The sequence below is a fragment of the Sprattus sprattus genome (assembly GCF_963457725.1).
Source record: "Sprattus sprattus genome assembly, chromosome: 1".
NCBI lineage: Eukaryota > Metazoa > Chordata > Actinopteri > Clupeiformes > Clupeidae > Sprattus > Sprattus sprattus.
The window spans coordinates 12,404,453-12,426,558 of NC_137920.1; the positions used below are offsets into that span (position 1 = coordinate 12,404,453).

The 22,106-nt window shown below is 42.6% G+C and overlaps 1 protein-coding gene across 1 annotated transcript in view; it reads right to left on the reverse strand.

Annotated features, from left to right (window-relative positions):
* The window catches only part of LOC308367375 (guanylate-binding protein 1-like), a gene marked incomplete at both ends in the record, with an annotated part of 51,138 nt that extends 50,312 nt beyond the window's left edge, over positions 1–826 (reverse strand). The window contains one exon of the mRNA XM_080841276.1: positions 634–826. Coding sequence (XP_080697402.1) covers positions 634–826 — 193 coding nt within the window. The remainder of the gene's footprint in view (positions 1–633) is intronic.
* Between the last annotated feature and the right edge of the window lie 21,280 nt (positions 827–22,106).

The following is a 22,106-nucleotide window of genomic DNA, read 5'->3' on the forward strand; positions in this document are numbered from 1 at the left end:
AGTGCCTGTTCCTTCTGCGTCACCTGTTTTGGATTATTCCAGGTATGTTTATTATTCCAGGTATGAGTTTGGAATACCCACACTTTCAAAAGACAAATTTGCAATGTACCTTTATCTTTTTTGTTCTGTGTGTGTGTGTTTATGTATGTGTGGGTTTGTATGTGTGCAATACAATTATAAAATGACCTGGAATGCTCATCTGAAGCTGTACTTGCTGCGGATTAAAACACACAGCAGAGTCTCTTGTTTGGATTATACCAGGTATTTTTTCCCACCAGGACCAAAACTCTCTACTGCCACATATCCCAAAACAACTAATTCCAGTCTGTGCTTGGAATCTGAAATATTCCTGTAGTTCATTACACAGTGTAACACAGTCTCAGTATGACTCTGGTCAATAGTGCCAATACAAAAATATGCTGGGCCAAGCATAAAGTAACTATCCCATATGAGTATTTGGCATGTGTTGTGTGTGTGTGTAAGCTTGTAGCCTATGCATATGTCTATATGCCTTGTAGCATCTTTGTGTGTGTATGAATTGTGTGTGTGTATGTGAACGTGTGTGGTTTACCTGACTACAAGAATTATAAAACGCTATTTTGCCTGGACTATAAGTGTACGTGCGTGTTTTACCTGACTGTTGCCCAGCTAGTCGATTCATGAGGTAAGACTTGCCAGTGCGGTACAACCCCACCACAGCCACCACCACCACAGGCTGCTGGATCCCCCTGAGGATGTCCAGGGCTGATTCCACCGTCCGCAGTCCCTCCTCTGAATTCTCAATCAGGCACATAGGCGCTGGCATGCAGGGTGGACCTCCAGACATGGCTGCTTGGAAGATGTCAGGACAACCTACAAATTTAACACCACACCCAAATCTTGATTCAGTTAAATATAAATGTTGTGTTATTCTATCATTTCATTTGTTGTTTGACTGTCAAACTGGATCAACTGGATCCATGTGTGGATTAAACTGGACGAGTCCTCCTGTTTTATGGTAAGAAAAAATGCAAAGACAAGCCCCTTTCTCTCTGTCCCTCTCCTCATGGAACCAGTGGGGTGTGCTCTGGGAACACCGGGCAACACAAAACACACAAACCAAGTAAAGCAGCCAGCCCAGCAACCCAAAGAGGTGGGGTCGTCACACTGTCAACGACCACACTAACATGCCTCGATCTATGCCTCTGGCATACAAAGTGATGATACAGAATCACGAAAGATATTAAAATATTAGGAACCCATCTCTCATTTCCCACAATATAACTTAACTAGCCCATGGCCATATAGACCTACACAGTTTGGTTGTTTTAACTTCTTTGATACAGCCTGAGCAACAAACGACACGTACATAGATCACTCAGTCGGTGCAAAACCTCCACCCACGTTTTGTAAGATAGGATACAACATAGGGTTATCTTATGGGGTGGGGAAGGGACTCTAGACTCGGAGCACGTCGCCATCCATGTTTATAATACATTTGTCACTGTCCTGTCTACTTTCAAAGAGCAAGAGGACTTTGAGTGTGAGAGGTGTCGGGCCCGGCCATCCGTGACCGCACCATGGCCAGGAGGATGGAAAACAGAACGTGTGTGTCTGTGTTTAATAATTTAGTTAGTTTCATCGTGTCTGCGTTGATTGTATACACAATTTAAATATCCTATTGAAACTTCTTCTTGTAAATATTGTTAATACATATGCATCTCAATATATTAGAATATCATCAAAAAGTTGATTTATTTCAGTAATTCTATTCAAAAAGTGAAACTCATATATTATATAGATTCATTTCACACAGACTGATATATTTCAAGTGATTATTTCTTTTAAATTTGATGATTATAACTGACAGCTTATGAAAACCCAAAATTCAGTATCTCAGAAAATTAGAATATTACTGACGACCGATAGAAAAAAGGATTTTTAACACAGAAATGTTGGACTACTGAAAAGTATGAACATGTACAGCACTCAATACTTGGTTGGGGCTCCTTTTGCATGAATTGCTGCAGCAATGCGGCGTGGCATGAAAGCAACCAGTCTGTGGCACTGCTGAGGTGTTATGGAAGACCAGGTTGCTCTGATAGTGGCCTTCAGCTCTTCTGTGTGTTTGGGTTTGTTGTCTCGCATCTTCCTTTTCACAATACCCTATAGAATCTCTATGGGTTTTAGGTCAGGCGAGTTTGCTGGCCAATCAAGCACAGGGATACCATGGTCCTTAAACCAGGTACTGGTACCTTTGGAAGTGTGTGCAGGTGCCAAGTCCTGATGGAAAATGAAATCTGCATCTCCATAAAACTGGACAGCAGAGAGAAGCACAAAGTGCTCTAGAACTTTCTGGTAGATGGCTGCGCTGACCTTGGACCACACAGTGGACTAACACCAGCAGATGACATGGCACCCCAAACCATCACTGTCTGTGGACACTTTACACTGGACATCAAGCAACTTGGATTCTGTTCCTCTCCTCTCTTCCTCCTGACTCCGGGACCTTTATTTTTCTAAATTAAATGCAAAATTTACTTTCATCTGAAAAGAGAACTTTGGACCACTGAGCAACAGTGCAGTCCTTTTTGTCCTTAGCCCAGGTGAGACGCCTCTGACGTTGTCTCTGGTTCAAGAGTGGCTTGACACAGGAATGCGACAGTTGAAGTCCATGTTCTGGATACGTCTGTGCGTGTAGGCTTTTGAAGCACTGACTCCAGCTGCAGTCCACTCCTTGTGAATCTCCCTTGAATGGGCTTTGTTTCACAATCCTCTCAAAGATGTCGTTATCCCTGTTGCTTGTGCACCTTTTTCTACCAAATTGTTTCCTTCCATTCAACTTCCCATTAATGTGCTTGGATACAGCACTCTGTGAACAGCATGCTTCTTTAGCAATGACCTTTTGTGTCTTACCCTTCTTGTGCAGGGTGTCAATGATCGTCTTCTGGACAACTGTCAAGTCAGCAGTCTTCCCCATGATTGTGTAGCCTACTGAACTAGACTGAGAGACCATTTAAAGGCTCAGGAAGCCTTTGCCGTTGTTTTGAGTTAATTAGCTGATTAGAGTGTGACACCATTGGTCATAAATATGGAACTTTTTCACAATATTCTAATTTTCTGAGATACTGAATTTTTGGTTTTCATTAGCTGGCAGTTATAATAATGAAAATTTAAAGAAATAAACACTTTAAATAGATCAGTCTGTGTGTAAACAATCTATATAAAAAGAGTTTCACTTTTTGAATAGAATTACTGAAATAAATCAACTTTTCGATGATATTCTAATTTATTGAGATGCACCTGTAGTTTGCTGTTCCTCTTAATAAATTAGTTAATTACGTTATGTGGGACGTTTGTCATTTTTAAGATCAGGGTTATCGTAACCAGTGCTATATAGGCTACTTTCTGACCATTTCTAACGAGTTAAACAAGATTTCGTTCTTTGTGTAAACACCTGTCACAAACATCTTTGTTTAGCGTAATAGGGAACGCCAAAGTAACTATAGGGCCCGTCAAAATGGCGTGCACCAGGGCCCGTCGTAACCACGTTAAGCCACTGTACAGATGTCATCATTGACAGGGTAGCCGAGAGCGATCTGATGAAAAGGCTGCTTTTGTGATGAGGTAAAATAATACGCTGACTTGAAACACTCATAGTGGATCAGATTAAGTTAATTAATATTTTTTAATATAATTCCTTTACTTAAATTTAAGATACAAGGTTGAAAGAAATGACATGTCTAAAAAGTAATGTGACCTACGGTCAATAGATCATACTTTTGATAAGCCTACGATAACAGTATTTTGGGAGAACTTTTCATAATGCTTCTCATAGTGTTAAAATGTTTGTGTCTCCTAGTGCACATTGATCGTTTAAGGCAGTGATTCCAAACAAGGGGTAAGTGGTACATACCATCGAGGTGCGCAAGCAAACTGCAGGGGGTATGTGGATAAATTAACAAATGTGTGCAGCATAGTAACTGCATGAGTGAAGGGGTACTCATGGTGTGACAAAAAGGCAAAGGGGTACGCATGTCAAAAGCAGTTGTGGAAAAAACCCACGCTGTCACACAGCGCGCTTACATTTTCCCCCGTCAATACCTGGTGGTGGCCTGCTCTTGGTTAAAAATGCCCGGCCTGAAAAATGTCCCCAGTCCAGCCCTGTGTCCCATACAGTCACAGAGAGAAACTCCAAACCATTGGTGAGACAAGTGAACTACATTTGTTGAAATTTCCATATGATAGGTAATAAAAATGTACGGTAAAAATTACACTTCATCATGAGTGACCAAAACCCTAGTATTAAAAGGTGCCATATGGATCAATTATGGTTTAAAACATTCAAAACCTAACTAGGAATAACAACAGAATATGAAGACTGCTTTGATGTAATGTCAAAAAACACCTGTACATGTATTGTGTTGCCTATGTAATAAAGTCAGAATGCTAACCATCTATTTCTGTCCAGCCTCTCTCAAAATACAACATTGCACCTCAAGAAGCGTGGAAACGGCAGATGTGCCGATTAAGGCAAAAGCCCACATTGTGAGGAAAAGAATTTAGATAAAATCACCACTTCAGAGGCAGAGGTTCATTTTTTCTAATGCCGAAAGAAGCCCCAGAAGTAGCATGGCTGTCCTGTTATTAGTAGCAATGCCATTGATTAACATTAATAGCTTGCCTTTCCATTCTTTTACTCAAAGCAGGGGCGCCTACCTTCCCTCTAGAGTGTCACAACCCGGTCTAGGGGTATAGGATGTGACAGAAAAGTTGCAACAAACGGGCAGACAACGGAATTCCAAAAACACCGTGAATTTATTTACAGGTGAAAAATAGGAAAAATTACGGATCAAAATAAACTCAGCGCTCCAAAACAAAAACAAGGCCTCGACAATGGGCCTCCCCGGCCTGGCACTCTCTTCCGGACTCTCACTCCGGCGAGTAGCGCACTCGATGGTCGTGACGCGGCCAAAGCCCGAGGTTGGGATTTAGCGGCACAGAGGTGGTAGTGGCGCGGCAGGTCACAGGAAAGAGTGATTCCCCAAAGCGCGGCCCAGAGGTGATGTCATCAGCTGCTTTTAAAGGACCGGGACCTCTAATCATCCAATCGGATCAGAGCCCCAATCTGCTGCGCGACAACCCGCCTGCAAATCAAACACAAAGCACACGAAGCAACAGAAACACGGCAATAATACATAATGAAGACCCACAGGGTCGTAACACCCCCACCACCAAAAAATCAACGTAAGTTTTGCTTAAACAACCTCGCTTTGATAGCAACGAGCCAAGGTGTCTGCAAGAATGTTCTCACAACCCTTCTTATACCTTATATCCAGGTTAAAGCCCTGTAGGTAGAGTGACCAGCGCATGATGCGCTGGTTGGTGTTCTTCATCCTGGAGAGGAAGGTTAAAGGGTTATGATCTGTATGCACAACAACAGGCATGGCTGTAGAGCCAATATAAACTTCGAAATGTTGCAGAGCAAACAACATGGCTAGTGCCTCCTTCTCAATAGTACTATAGTTCAGCTGATGTTTTAAGAACTTTTTAGAAAAGTAGCAGATGGGGTGATCAAGTCCATCGGATCCCTCTTGAAGGAGAACGGCACCTGCTCCCATTGCACTAGCATCAACCTCGAGTGTAAAAGGCTGATCGAAATTCGGAGCCGCAAGCACCGGAGAACTGCAGAGCAACGCCTTAGCGTTTCGAAAGGCTGCTTCACAGTCAACAGACCATACAAAATTGGAGGTGTTACGGAGCAGATTCGTAAGGGGCAAAACAACATCAGAGAAATTTCGACAGAAACTACGATAATAGCCGGCCATCCCCAGAAACCGGCGCACCTCGCGCTTGGTTTTGGGAGTCGGGAATTCAACAATGGCCTGAACCTTAGCCTCAACCGGGCGGACCTGACCCTGGCCAACTTGTTTGCCTAAGTAGGTTACCGTGGCTTTTCCGAACTCACACTTGGCCAAGTTCAAGGTCAGCGCGGCATCACCGAGTCGATGGAACACAGTGTGAATGAGCTCGAGGTGACTGGACCAAGAGGACGAGTGCAGAACTATGTCATCCAGGTAAACCTCACAATCCTGTATGCCAGCTAAAACTTTATTCATCAGGCGTTGGAAAGTGGCTGGAGCATTTCGAAGTCCAAACGCCATCACGGAATACTGCATAAAACAGTCGGGGGTCACGAATGCAGAAATTTCTGCAGCACGGGGTGTCAAGGGGACTTGCCAATACCCCTTTAACAAGTCAAGCTTTGTGACAAACCGTGCTGAGCCTACTCTATCCACGCAATCCTCCATGCGTGGCAATGGAAACGAGTCAGGCTTAGTCACTGCATTCACTTTTCGGTAATCTGTACAGAAACGAAAAGTCGAGTCGGGTTTCGGAACGAGAATACAGGGAGAGCTCCAGGAGCTAGAGCTTGGCCCCACTAACCCGTGATCAACGAGATACTGAACTTCAGACCTCATAACCTCTCTTTTTGTCGGATTGACACGATACGCGTGTTGCTTGATGGGGCGATGATCACCAACATCGATGTCGTGACTGAGAACATGAGTACGAGAGGGAACATCAGAAAATAAACCAGGAAAAGACTCTATCATCCCCTTTACATCCCTAGCACGAGATTCTGCCAAATGAGAGAGAAAATTACCCAAGTTCTCTAAATGTTCTGAATTCCGAAGACATGGAGAAGACACGGGAACATCACGGAAAGTCAGGCCATCCTCCTCCGGAGAGTAGCGCAAGACAGCAGGAGTAACAAATGCCACCGGCACAGGACGCCCCCCCCCGTAGTCTCCGACTGTCTCGCGACATAAAGCTTTAACATGTTGATGTGGCACAACCGAGTCTTACGCCTCCTCTCAGGCGTGCGAATGAGGTAATTTGTGTCACTGAGTTTGGACTCTACCTCGTAGGGCCCTGAAAACTTTGCCTGTAATGCAGAACCCATCACAGGCAGCAACACCAATACTTTGTCGCCCGCCTGGGAAGGACCGAGGCACAGACTTGCGGTCATACCGAGTCTTCATCTTTGACTGTGCCGAAGACAAAGCTTTTTGCGCACATGCACAAGCATGGTGTAGGCGCTCACGAAACGAACTGACATAGTCAAGAAGGTTCTTCTGCTGGTGAGGAGTGGTCTCACACCCCATCTTCTCACGCAGCAGTTTCAACGGACCTCTAACAGTGTGGCCAAAGATCAAGTCAGCAGGACTGAAACCCAGCGACTCCTGAGTCGTTTCACGCACGGCGAATAGCAGCAGTGGGAGACCGTCATCCCACTGCCTGGCAGAGTCATGGCAGTAAGTGCGAAACATCGACTTCAGGGTCTGATGAAACCGCTCCAGAGCACCTTGAGACTCAGGATGGTAGGCACTGGAGATCACATGCTTGATGGACAACTGCTGTAGCACCTGCTTGAACAAGTGAGACAGAAAGTTGGATCCCTGATCGGTTTGGACAACTTTTGGTAATCCGAATGTCGAGAAGAAACGAATGAGGGCTTTCACGATGGGCTTCGCTTTCAGGGAGCGCAACGGAATAGCCTCCGGATACCTAGTGGCAACACACATAATTGTTAACAGAAACTGATGGCCCGATTTCGACTTTGGCAACGGGCCTACACAGTCTAAAATAACACGCTCGAAGGGCTCATAGATGACTGGGATTGGGTGAAGTGGGGCAGGTGGAATCACTTGGTTTGGTTTCCCGACGATCTGGCAGCGATGACATGAACGACAGTGTTTCACTACGTCAGACTTCAGGCCGGGCCAAAAGAAATAACGTAGGATGCGATGATAACTTTTCTTGATACCTAAATGACCTGCAAAGTCATGATCATGCCCTAGTGTTAAGACATGCAGCCGAAACTTAGCAGGGACAACCATCTGATAAGCTGTATTCCAACCCAGCTCTTGACTCTGTGATGGCGCCCACTTCCTCATTAACAAACCATTTTCCCAATAATATGCCACCGATTTGTTCACTACCTCTCCCTTTCCTGCAGCTGTAGCACGGCATTTAGCTAGAGAAGGATCGTTTCTTTGTTCCCTCTCCAGGAGCTCTCTGTCAACCGGCAGAGATAAGAACGATTCTACACTTTCAGCACCACCGGCCGGGGACAGCGACCGGCGCACCGCTTTCCCCGAGGACTCGGGAGACACTACTAAGGGATTTTCGAGCGACATGAACGTCTCAGACAAGTCAGTATGGTTAGTCTTCCTAGCTTGAGCTCGAGTTACCACACACACTGGAAAAACGTCAGCCAGCCCGGGGTCTTCTTCAGGGTGGGCCAACGGTTGCGAAACTACTTCGGGAAGGGGAAGAACTTTCTCATGGGCCAGTTCATTCCCAATGAGAAAATGGATATTATCCATTGGCAACTGAGAACAAACGGCCACCCTAACAAACCCCGAAATCAGTTTACTCTGAACATAAACAGTGTGTAGTGGAACTTTCATTGTTCCCATTTCGATCCCTTGCACGAGAACATCCGACCCACAATAGCTGTCTGGCGAAAAAGGCAAAGCAGAAGCGAGAATAAAACTCTGAGCAGACCCTGTATCTCTCAACATTTTAACAGCCACATTGTCCTCCTCACGGCCGGTGAACGAGACCATTCCCTCCAAAATGAACGGATCAAAAACGGGATCAGTTCTCCCGTGTAACTGAACTACAGGCCGGACAAAACCGGAGCCTTTCGCATTCCTTTGCTTTGCAGCGTCTCTCCCAGTCTTCTCATTTAAGGAAGGACATTCTGAAATGATGTGACCAGACTCATGACAATAAAAACAATCCCGCGACTCACGCCTCGGTGGAGAATTGTGAGACCTGGAACTCCTCCAATTCGGCTGTGAGGGGGGAGGCTGAGCGGAGACACGACGAGGTAATGAAAAAGTACTCTTGTGCGTGAGAACGAACTCATCTGCACACACCGCGGCCTGAGCTAAGGTCGCTACCTTCCGGTCATTTATATGCATTGCGACATTATCGGGGACGCAACGTTTAAACTCCTCTAGCAACACTAATTCTCGAAGCTGTTCCCTAGTGTATGTGCGTTGAGACGTACACCACCTGTCAAAGGCCCTCTCTTTCTCTCCTGCGAACTCGACAAACGTGAGCCTGTCAGACTTCCGCAGGTCGCGGAACCTCTGTCGGTATGCCTCAGGAACTAACTCATAGGCATTTAAAATAGCTGTTTTCACCGTATGGTACTCAGCGCTCTGTTGCAAAGAGAGTGCTGAGTACACCGATTGTGCCCTGCCAGTCAGAGCAGTCTGTAAGAGCAAAGTCCACATTTCAACAGGCCATGCCAATGCCCCGGCAACCCTCTCGAACTGAATAAAATACCTATCGACTTCGTTTTCGTTAAAATGCGGTACCAGGCGAGTGTGCCGACTAATATCAAACAGCCTGTTTGGTGGCAATAGCACAGACGGAGCAAGCAACGCTGGAGCAACGTTATCCAGGCTACTCGGAGGAGCTGCAGGCAGAGAGACCTGGGGGTACGAATCTAAAGCCGACGACGCTACATTTAACTCGCTGACCGGAGCAGCTGAATCGCCACGAGGAGACAAGGAACGAGTAGGAGAGTGAACAGGGGAGGACGGTAAGCTCCGAGAAGGAAGAGCTGAAGCGACGTTAGGAGAGGTGGTGAGTCCCTGTTTCAACTCCATCTCAAGCTTTCTTAGAGCGAATTCACGCACCTCGCGTTCACGCTGCTGCTGGAACTTCCTCTTTAACTCACTCACTCGCTTCATGTTCTAATTTTTTAAGATCAATCTGATGCTGAAACTCCAATTTCTTCATCTCCAGGTCATTTTGTAGCTGTTTCTCTTGACCAGCCCGGCTCTCTCTGTCTGCGCGTATTCGCGACGCTTCGACCTGCAATGTGCGCTCCTGCACAGCGTATTCTCTGAGTTTGAGCTCCCGCTCCGACGCACTACTCGCAGATGATAAAACTGGGGAAGTTGGGCCCAGTAGCACCTCCTTAACTACCAGCCCTAACCCAACAGCTTTAAATAGCGATTCTTTCAGTCTTTTATCCTCGGCTGATAGACTAATCGAATAACTCTCTGCAATCTGTAACAGTTGATCTTTGCTACACCGCTCTAACAGATCCTGGGAAGGACTCTTAAGGAACTCGTCTACCAAAGACATCTTCTCGAATCTCTTGCCCCCCCCCCCCGCCACGAAAAAACAACTAAATGCTCCGAAAAAAATAAATATAGACCCTAACAGGGGAAAAATTCTAGCAGCCACGAACCTTCACGTATTTCACCACTTAATCACGGAACCGAACAGCGCAACCAACAAGGTGCGCACAAGAAAAACAGCTATCCAAAACGAAGATTTTCATCAGTTTGTCTGCCCATTTACAAATGCTCACAAAAAAAACAAAACACAAAACTCTCGGAATGCACAACACAAGTAACCTACCCAGACTGGGCGAGACTCTGGTCCCTTATACCCAACTAAACTAACTAAACTCAAATATCTTCGAAAGCGTACCAGTTAGAGGTCGAAACCCCCCCCCGGATTTGCTTTCAATAACCCACCACCAAATCAAAGAAACAATCAAAAAAAACTAACTTACTAGAGTCTCTTGGCCACAGGTGTGCTTCCGAACAAAAAAAAACCATCCATAAGGAACAAACAACCCAAAAGAACGAGGTCGGTCATGAAATGAGTTCAAAACAAAAATGGACAAGCCCCCATTTTCTGTCACAACCCGGTCTAGGGGTATAGGATGTGACAGAAAAGTTGCAACAAACGGGCAGACAACGGAATTCCAAAAACACCGTGAATTTATTTACAGGTGAAAAATAGGAAAAATTACGGATCAAAATAAACTCAGCGCTCCAAAACAAAAACAAGGCCTCGACAATGGGCCTCCCCGGCCTGGCACTTTCTTCCGGACTCTCACTCCGGCGAGTAGCGCACCCGATGGTCGTGACGCGGCCAAAGCCCGAGGTTGGGATTTAGCGGCACAGAGGTGGTAGTGGCGCGGCAGGTCACAGGAAAGAGCGATTCCCCAAAGCGCGGCCCAGAGGTGATGTCATCAGCTGCTTTTAAAGGACCGGGACCTCTAATCATCCAATCGGATCAGAGCCCCAATCTGCTGCGCGACAACCCGCCTGCAAATCAAACACAAAGCACACGAAGCAACAGAAACACGGCAATAATACATAATGAAGACCCACAGGGTCGTAACAAGAGTGAACAGTGAGGTCAACTTAGACTCCACCATCCCTAGGCAGACCTGGTGATAAAATGAAAATGAGTAAGTAGAGAGAAAGTGAGACGAATGTATACAGTACCTTGCGTAAGTATTCACCCCCTTGGATGTTTTACCCTTTTATGGCTTTTATAATTCAGTCATGGTCAATTTAAGTTGGCTTTTTGGACAAAAAAAATCACAAAATAGCTCTCTTTAATGTCAAAGTGAAAATATATTTCTACACAGTTATGTAAATTAAATACAAATATGTAATGAAAATAAGTGATTGCATAAGTATTCACCCCCTTTATCACCCCCTTTATATAGACTGACCTAATTCAACAGAGGTCCAGCCAATTGGTGCTAGAAGTCTCACAATTAGTGATATGGGGATCAGTGTGCAGTAAATGTGTCTCAAGTGATTGTAGTATAACGACACCTGTGTCTGGAAGGTCTATTTACTGGTCAGTATTCAGTAATCAGTATTCCTGGCTACTGTTACAACATGAAGACCACAGATCACCCTAAGAAACTCAGAGAAAAGGTTATTGAAAAGTACAGGTCAGGGGAAGGATACAAAAAAATGTCCAAGGCACTTAACATCCCCTGAAATTCTGTTCAATCCATCATCAAGAAATGGAAGGAATATGGCACATGTGTAAATCTGCCTAGATCAGGCCGTCCTTACAAACTGAGTGACCATGCAAGAAGGAAACTAGTAAGAGAGGCCACCAAGACACCTATGACTACTCTGAAGAAGTTTCAAGCTTCAGCAGCTGGTATGGGAGAGACTCTGCATACCACCACTGTTGCCTTGGTTCTTCACCAATCAAAGCTTCATTGAGGAGAGCCACTGTTGAAAAAATGCTCCACTTTGGTCTCATCAAACCACAGAACCTTCTTCCACTTGACCATGGAGACTTCCACATGCCTTTTGGCGAACTGTAGTCGATCCTTTTTTTCAACAGTGGCTCTCTTCCATAAAGCTTAGATTGGTGAAGAACCAAGGCAACAGTGGTGGTATGCAGAGTTTCTCCAATCTCAACTGCTGAAGCTTGAAACTTCTTCAGAGTAGTCATAGGTCTATTGGTGGCCTATCTTACTAGTCTCCTTCTTGAACGGCCCCTCAGTTTGTGAGGACGGCCTGATCTAGGCAGATTTACACATGTGCCACAATCCATCCATTTCTTGATGATGGATTTAACAGAATTCCAGGGGATGTTTAGTGCCTTGGACATTTTTTTGTATCCTTCCCCTGACTTATACTTTTCAATAACCTTTTCTCTGAGTTGCTTAGAGTGATCTTGGGTCTTAATGGTTTAACAATAGCCAGTAATACTGATTACTGAATACTGACCAGTGAATGGACCTTCCAGACACAGGTGTCGTTATACTACAATCACTTGAGACACATTCACTGCACACTGACCCCCATTACACAAATTGTGAGACTTCTAGCACCAATTGGCTGGACCTCTGTTGAATTAGGTCAGTCTATACAAAGGGGGTGATAAAGGGGGTGAATACTTATGCAAGCACTTATTTAATTTACATAACTGTGTAGAAATATATTTTCACTTTGACATTAAAGAGAGCTATTTTGTGAATTTTTTTGTCCAAAAAGCCAACTTATATTGACCATGACTGATTTATAAAAGCCATAAAAGGGTAAAACATCCAAGGGGGTGAATACTTACACAAGGTACTGTACCCACATAGGCAAACAATTGTCTGTTACACACTCACAACTTCCCAGATCTCTCTCCAGGTCCATGGCCAACTGGTTGTTTTTCATCTTCTTCACGATGGACAACATTTTGTCCCCAGCTCCGGTGCTGTACATCTCCGCCATCAATTCCACAGTGTCGTCTCTGTCGGCCTTCTCCAGCTTTCCCCATGGGATTTGGTCCTGGTCCCGAAGGGCATGCTTAAACCTCTTGAAATCGTCCTCCTTGAGGTTGTCCATAGTGTTCCTCAGCACTTCCTTCAGGGATGCGGCCATTGTGAACTGGGGGTAGTTTAATTTTATTTATTTTTTTTCATCAGCAACTGTTAAAAACATAACCTAATTTTCACAGTGAAATTGTACACGTCTTGTCTATTTGTGTGTGTGTCACTGAGCATTTTGTTTATGTGTGTTTCTGTTAAATATGACGTGATAGACAATACAGTACACAATACATGATAATGAAGGTAGAATTGTCTTTAAAACAAAGACGTGCAGAGAATGCTTTGCTCTTGTAAACCTCGACAGAACTGAAAAATGAAAGAGGTGTGTCACACGATCGGCAACACAACAGCAATAATCCAGTAGGTGGCAGTGTTTCATCGGCAAGGAACAGGAACATTTCAAGGGTCATGCAATCCTGTTCTCCTCAATGCAAGATGAGGGGAAGAGAAGACCCTTTGTTTAGCCATGCTTTAGTATACTTGTAAAGGGGCCAGCATGCTTCTGCAACGGTGTCACATTGTTGTGTAAATATTGTGTAAATGTACTCATAGCAATTCATGCTCCCTAAAAGGTTGCCCGTGTTGCAATGCTATTCATCTCCAGAACAATAGGTAATTTGCTCGGCAGATAGAAAACAGTTTCCCTAACAGAAAGTCTGAAGCTTGAAGTTATTTTCAAACCTTTACTTGGGTAGCACTGTAAAACTGAGCAGACATGCAGAATACATTTTAGTAATCTAATCTCGTTACATTCGTTTCACATAGCATTGCATGTTTAAACTGTGATAGAAAATACGTTAGCTTAATGCTAACATACAGCCGCGGAAAAAATTAAGAGACCACTTCAAAATTATCAGTTTCTCTGGTTTTACTATTTATTGGTATGTGTTAAAGTAAAATGTACATTTTAGTTTTATTCTATAACCTACTGGCAACATTCCTACCAAATTTCAAATAAAAATATTGTCATTTAGATCATTTATTTGCAGAAAAATGACAATTGGTCAAAATAGCAAAAAAGATGCAGTGTCTTCAGATCTCGAATAATGCAAAGAAAACAAGCTCATATTCATTTTTAAACTACACAATACTAATGCTTTAACTTAGGAAGAGTTCAGAAATCAATATTTGGTGGAATAACCTTGATTTAAAATCGCAACTTTCATGTGTCTTGGCATGCTCTCCACCAGTCTTTCACATTGCCGTTGGGTGACTTTATGCTACTCCTGGCGCAAGAATTCAAGCAGCTCGGCTTCTTTTCATGGCTTGTGACCATCCATCTTCCTCTTGATCACATTTCAGAGTTTTTTTTTATGGGATTCAGGTCTCGAAATTGGGCTGGCCATGACAGTGTCCTGATCTGGTGATACCCCATCCACACCTTTACTGGCCTGGCTGTGTGGCATGGAGCATTGCCCTGCTGGAAAAAACACTTCTCAGAGTTGGGGAACATTGTCAGAGCAAAAGGAAGCAAGTTTTTCTTCTGGGACAACGTTGTACTTTGCCTGGCTGAGGTTTGTAAAAGACCATAAGGATTGAACCAAAGCGGACTGGAGGGTCTCCTAGTTCGTCTTCTCTGATGAGTCCAATTTTCAGCTTTGCCCAACACATGGTCGTCTGATGGTTAGACGGAGACCTGGAGAGGCCTACAAGCCACAGAGTCTTGCACCTACTGTGAAATTGGACTCATCAGAGAAGACGAACTAGGAGACCCTCCAGTCCGCTTTGGTTCAATCCTTATGGTCTTTTACAAACCTCAGCCAGGCAAAGTACAACATTGTCCCGGAAGAAAAACTTGCTTCCTTTTGCTCTGACAATGTTCCCCAACTCTGAGAAGTGTTTTTTCCAGCAGGGCAATGCTCCATGCCACACAGCCAGGCCAGTAAAGGTGTGGATGGAGTATCACCAGATCAGGACCCTGTCATGGCCAGCCCAATTTCGAGACCTGAATCCCATAAAAAAAACTCTGAAATGTGATCAAGAGGAAGATGGATGGTCACAAGCCATGAAAAGAAGCCGAGATGCTTGAATTCTTGCGCCAGGAGTAGCATAAAGTCACCCAACGGCAATGTGAAAGACTGGTGGAGAGCATGCCAAGACACATGAAAGTTGTGATTTTAAATCAAGGTTATTCCACCAAATATTGATTTCTGAACTCTTCCTAAGTTAAAGCATTAGTATTGTGTAGTTTAAAAATGAATATGAGCTTGTTTTCTTTGCATTATTCGAGATCTGAAGACATTGCATCTTTTTTGCTATTTTGACCAATTGTCATTTTTCTGCAAATAAATGATCTAAATGACAATATTTTTATTTGAAATTTGGTAGGAATGTTGCCAGTAGGTTATAGAATAAAACAAAAATGTACATTTTACTTTAACACATACCAATAAATAGTAAAACCAGAGAAACTGATAATTTTGAAGTGGTCTCTTAATTTTTTCCGCGGCTGTATAGTGGAGAGACCGCGCTATGTATTAGCATCAATTAATTTACGTTATTATACGGCTCTTCAGAATGTACCAAAAAGTACCAGGGCTTGAGACTAACTTTTTGGCTTAGGAGCACTGTGCTCCTAACCCCGAAAAACTGGGAGAAAATATCTAGGCGCACCACTATAAAAAGTTGGCCAAACCAAGTAATACTACTATTGATCAATGTAAAAGGCACCCAGTGCAACTTTCGAGGCTTAAAAATAAACATTCAATTTCTAGTCTTTTTTACACGTAGTAAGTTTCAATAACTCCATACGATTACATATCGACATTCAAGGAGCAAAGATGAGACGTCGTTGTGTGGTGAGAACTGATAGAAAATTAATAACAACAACAATCGCCGCCATTTTCTTTATTTTTTGTGACATACAATAAATAAAGCAGGATTCCAGTCAAAGGAAAAATGGCCTCTCCCCACAGGCGATTGTTGTTTACGATTTTCTATCAGTTCTCACAACACAACAAAGTCTCATCTTTGCTCCTTGAATGTCGATATGTAATGGTATGGAGTTATTGAAACTTACTACGTGTAAAAAAAGACTAGAAATTGAATGTTTATTTTTCATTGAATGTTTATATAAAGTTGCACTGGGTGCCTTTAACAACCTGGAATAACATGTTTGAACAGATTATAAAAGGAAAGGCATGACCTTGCTTAGGCCTACATTGATAGGTGGAAAAGAATTGCATGGTATTTTAGGTGATTTCGATCAGGGGTTCCCAACCTTTTCGACTCCGAGGCCTGACCTTTCGTATTTGTAACAGGTAAGGGCCCAACAGACACTTTGCTTAGTTTATCTATATTCCATTAGGTTAATTTAATCTATAATCCATTAATTCTAATTAATAAGCGAACATCAGCACCTGCAACAGGTGGAAGCCTAGAAATTAATAAAAGAAAATCTAACTCTAGATATTGCATCAAAATTGTATTTTGCACCTAAAAACAACATACAATCAACCACAGAACTTAGTTGCAGTAGGCCAAGGCCTATTTGTGCACAGCAAACAAGCAAGGAAATAACACCAGAATATACCCAAAAGATGGCATGCACTCAAATCAAGTGATGAAACATGCAAACAAGACCACTCAGCTAGGCTTAACTAAAATAGGTGATGCTTCAGACATGCAAACAAATAGGTTCAAATAATTTGCAATATAATGATTCTAATAATTGGAAAAATTATTTAAATCTGTGGCTGCAATTTATTATCAACATAAATAGCACTTCCTGGGCAGTAGTTCGAATTGGTAGCTCTACACAGAGAGGCATGTCCTCTTGGAGAATAACACTCCAATGATAACGGACAAAAAACAGCACTAATGCAGCAGCTTTACTGACGTCCGTCAACTTGTCTAACTTGTTTTAAAAGGAACGGGCTACCTTTTATCCTTTCCAGGACCTGGTTCTGTAGGCTACGTGAGTGCTGGATGTCGCGTCGCCAAATGTCGATTCAGATTTGAGCGCCTCATTAGACAGCTTTAAAACACACTCAACACACTGCGCCCTGGGCTCAACCTCCATTCACAAAACCAAATCTAATTTAATAAGAGTTGCATTTACGCCGAATATTAATAGTTTTGGTAGTAGTTCTTTCACTTAAGAAACTTTTTCCGCTAATATCGCCACAGACTGGTCTAGTTATTTCCCCAGGGAAGTCGTGGAGTGTCAAGTCGCACGGCCAAAATTCCAGTTGCATGTGCGACCAGATCCAGCTGGGGGCTCACTTAGCCTACTTTTGAAAATACACTTATTCCATGTTTCATGTAGTTTTTTGGCTACTCAAACAATTCCCTCTAAACAAGTACATGCAAATGATAAACATAAACCTGACATTTCATCTGTGGAAAATTGGTGATGAAAAAATGAAAAATCATGGTCAAACAACAGAAAACTCTTAAGTGCTCAAGGGGTTCACATACTTTCAAGTGGCACTGTATATATTGCTAAGTGTGTTTGTTTGTTTATTTTAGATAATTGAATGTCTTCTCTGCACTCCAAGCACATTGTGTCTATGTATAACATATGAAATGTGCTATATAAATAAACTTGAACTTGAACTCTGGAATAGAATAGACAGATACGTTTTTGTTATTGCAGCTGTTTTGCTGCACAAAGATCGGGCTTTTTTAAGATAACAGCTAAGGTACAAATTAAATATTTGAGCATTATTTTAAAGCTCACTTTTTACTGGCAAGCAGCTTAATATCTGAACCATCTCTGGTTCAGCCCAGCACCAACAGTCACTAAAAGAGTGTATAGATGCCGGATCTGTGACGGCAGATCTCGTGAGACTGTGTTTTTTCCTGTTATTCCATTTATAATGTTAGAAAGATATGTGGCTTGTGAAAAAAGATACACATGTTTGATGAATCACACATGGTTATGATTACAACGGTGTACTATTTCACTTAGTGGAAATGTCAAACTGGAGCTGTGTGTGTGTCCACTGACACTCTAACTACTTGTCACTTGATGACATAGCTACCTGTAATACATCCCTGAAGTGTTTGAAATAAACATTGCTGGTTGTATTAAAGTAAGAGTAATTTAAATCATATTGGCCATATTGGAGAGGTGAAGTCTGGCCTGTGAACAAACTCAAGTAAACGGTGGAGCTGCATTTTTTTTTTTGAAGCATGGGTGCGCTGCTGAGAAAAATACCATCTACACCGCTGGAAAGTAGGCTACAATGCGCCAAGATAGGTAGGCTATAATAAAATCATGAACAAATTAACCAATATAGTCGTGTAGGTTACTCACTTGGTTTAAACTTCCAGGTATTTGTACACAAGCCCAAGTTAATAGGACCGAGCTGAATCACCGAAGAGTGCTAATTTACCGAAGAATACTTTCACATTCATTATCTTGTTGGTCAAACAAGCTATTCAGTAAAATGGCGCATTGGAAAAGTTTACATTTGGAAAATTAGCTGTAGGCTAACTCTCGGTTAAGACCAATACATTTTAAACACGGTGATAATATTCACAACCAATGAGTCTTTCATTCTACTAAATACGATGAAACGGCATATGGTATCGCACCCGTGAGGCAATCGTGAGAAGAGTTGTTTTTGGTTATCAGGCGCGGACTTCTAGGTTGAAAACAGGTCATGTACGCACTGTGCGTACCTTCTGAATAAAAAGAGAGAGAGAGTCTGAAATCATCGCCAGCACGACGCATGCATTGCCACTATCAAATATTATGAACGCATATTACAATAGGGAAACCCCAGACAGAGGGGCGCGCAAAAAATTGAAAAATTGCGGTATGCCTACTACATACCTGCCAACATTTAAGTAGCAAAATCCGGGAGATTACGGGGCCGGGGGGCAAATGTTGGTTTTAACTGGGATGTTGTGCATATAGTAGGGCCTAGGCTATATGCACAACTGTGTTGTGTAGGTTATATAGACAACGTGTAGGCTATATAGACAACTTATTTGTTCTGATATTTTATTGTGATTAAATTAAACTGCACTTTGATCTGCGTTAGCTGGTTTTGAATGTGCTATATGAATAATTTAATATAATATCTGGGATGCCAACTCTCACGCTTTTGTCGTGAAATACACGCTTTTATGTCCTGTCTCACGCTATCATGTCATACAAATCCATTGACTTAATGCATCTCACGGCAAAAAAAATACACCTGTTTTGGTCAATCTTAGCGATTCTCATGCCAGGTCCGTCTTGAAAGTTGGCAACTCTATATTAAATATGTAGAATATAATATGTGCGTTGGAATGCGTTGATCCGTCAAGGTTGACGGATCCCCATTCAAAGTTCAAGCTCAGACACCTCGCAAATCCTCTCAGACGTATTTTTCAGTTACAATAATGTTTTTTTTTTTTTTTTTTTACATTGTTGAGTGTCTATTTCTCGGTAACTTTATAAAAAATATAAGTAAAACAAACAACTTGTAGGTACAAATTCGACCATCTACGGAGTTTGGTCAGCAGGCTTTTTTTTTAGCTTCGGTCTCTTGAGACGTGACCATAAACGTGATCTGATTGGCTAGAGCCTGTGTTGTCATTGCATTAAACGCAATTTGATTTGCTGACGCTTGCTTTGCCTCTCATGCTTGCGTTACATACATTTTATGGCAACTTTAGAACATTGACACACACTTTGATTTGATTATTAATAAAATACATTTGTAACTCGTGAAATACGGGAGATTACCGGGAGAAATGACAAAACGGGAGGGCAGCGGGAGATGGATCAGAAAACGGGAGAAACCCGGGAAAAACGGGAGGGTTGGCCCTACTACGAACTCCCTGTCCAAATGAATGGAGTCATGTGACGTTACGATCAGAATCACTGATATTCAGGGTTTGCTTCAGTATCCCCTCGTCCTTATCCGGCAATGTATGGCAGGAAATAAAATCGGAGTACGGACAACTAATGCCCGTTGAGGATGCAGATACAGAGCTGGAGCTGTGGAAACAGCTAAATGAGTTACAGCCAAATCGCAGTGAGCTTTGTCAAGCCCTGGACATTCATTGCGCCTTGTTGACAATGCCCGTTTCCACAACGTCTGCTGAACGGTCATTCTGTAGGGTAGAATGAGTAGGCTACAGTTGAGACATGAGTAGGCTACAGTTGAGACACCCGAAATAACTTACATGCTCAGCAATCCTGAGACGTGACTTCCTCTCTGATCCCAGTAAATTTGAGCACCTAACCCATCTCCCGTACGAAGATATCGGCGAAAGTTTTTTTTTACCTAGCTTTGATCTTGATTTTGTCGTCCCTTCTACATTGAATATCTTATTAACCATATGTCATCGACAAACGCAACTTACGTCATTGCAAACTTTATTCTGTGCACTATAAATCTTCCATGCTATCATGTCATGCAAGGTCAATGCATAATCTAGCGAAAAGCGTGAGGTGGTCAGCGGGGTACAGTTGACACGATGTGTAGGTTAGAAGTCAAAGTTAGACAAAAAACTCAACTGTACCCCACATGGGGGGCGTTGGTGCCTCTGTGCGTACCTCACATTTTTTTTCTGCAGCCCCTGTTGACCTATAGCCTATATCTTTGGTGAAGAGCTTGCTGACGGAAGATTCAGACTTCCGTGAAGTCGTCGAAGAATGTTGAGATCAGTGCGCGCTGTAGCTGCCAAATGTGAGGACCTGCCTGATGTGAGGCCGCATGCGCAAACTTTGCGACACTATTGTAGTACAACGAGACAGGTAATGCTGGTGGTGTAGGCTACAGCATGAAGTAGAATGACAAGCGCATTTGTTTACGTTTGAAATCCACCAAGGTTTATGATGTTAAGCTTCATGTTTATTGAATTATTAGTTAAGCAGTGCATTCATTAGCCTACTAGTAACAGTAATACAACATAGCCCCATATGTTGACACTGAGCCTTATGCTGTAAACCGTTGACAAAATTATAAAACACTACGTTAAATAAACCTACATTATGCGTTAAGAGAAGCCAGATACGTTGATATTAAACCATGTATGAGAATGCACGTCTTGGATAGTTTGCTCCTGAGCCTTCTGCCGTAAACCGTTTGTGTTTGCGCATGCGGACTCACATCAGGCAGCGGCGGACTCTAGACATCCTATTGGCGGACTCACATCAGGCAGGGTCCTCACATTTGGCAGCTACACGCACTAATAGTAGCCTGACGATGTCATACTCATAATTCTAGTCAGAATATGAGTCTGAGACCGGACAATTGGGCTGTGATTATGGGGCGTGTTTCAACGAACCAGGAAAGAAAATTCCTCTTCGCTGAATTGGATACCTAGAACCAATCAGAGCAACGTAGTATATATATATATATAATATATATATATATATATGTATTATAATATATATATTATAATACGAATATATACTTATACTTAAAATATATTATATTGTATCACATATTATATATATCATATATATGTTATTCCATTGCACATTATACTGAGACATTATATTATATTGTATTATATACTGTAAATGCTATGTTATTTATATTACAGTTCAACTATTGAGATGTGTAGGCTATGTATATATTGAGATGTGTATATTTTTACTGCTATAGAAATATATAGCTTTTTTTTTGGAATGTTGATTTGTGAAATAACTGTGTATTGCCAATTGCACTGTTCAAGGTTTCTTAATGCACATACTTGAAAAGGAATATACATGTCTATGGTTTATATCAAGGGGGTGCAACGGCGGCCTCGTGAATGTCCGTACAGGAGGCCATTTTAATGACGGAATAGTTCCGGGAGGGATCAGTGGTACGTTAGGTCACTCAGTGATCTTCTCAATCGTTTACACTCATATCTCGCGGAAATATTGACGGATTTACAAATTACTTGATTTACAAACGTCATTACCTTTGTAATAATTATCGATGCTTGAACATGTTGAAATGTGTTGACATGTTGAAGCTTTATTGTGTATCACGGCTATTGTGTTTCA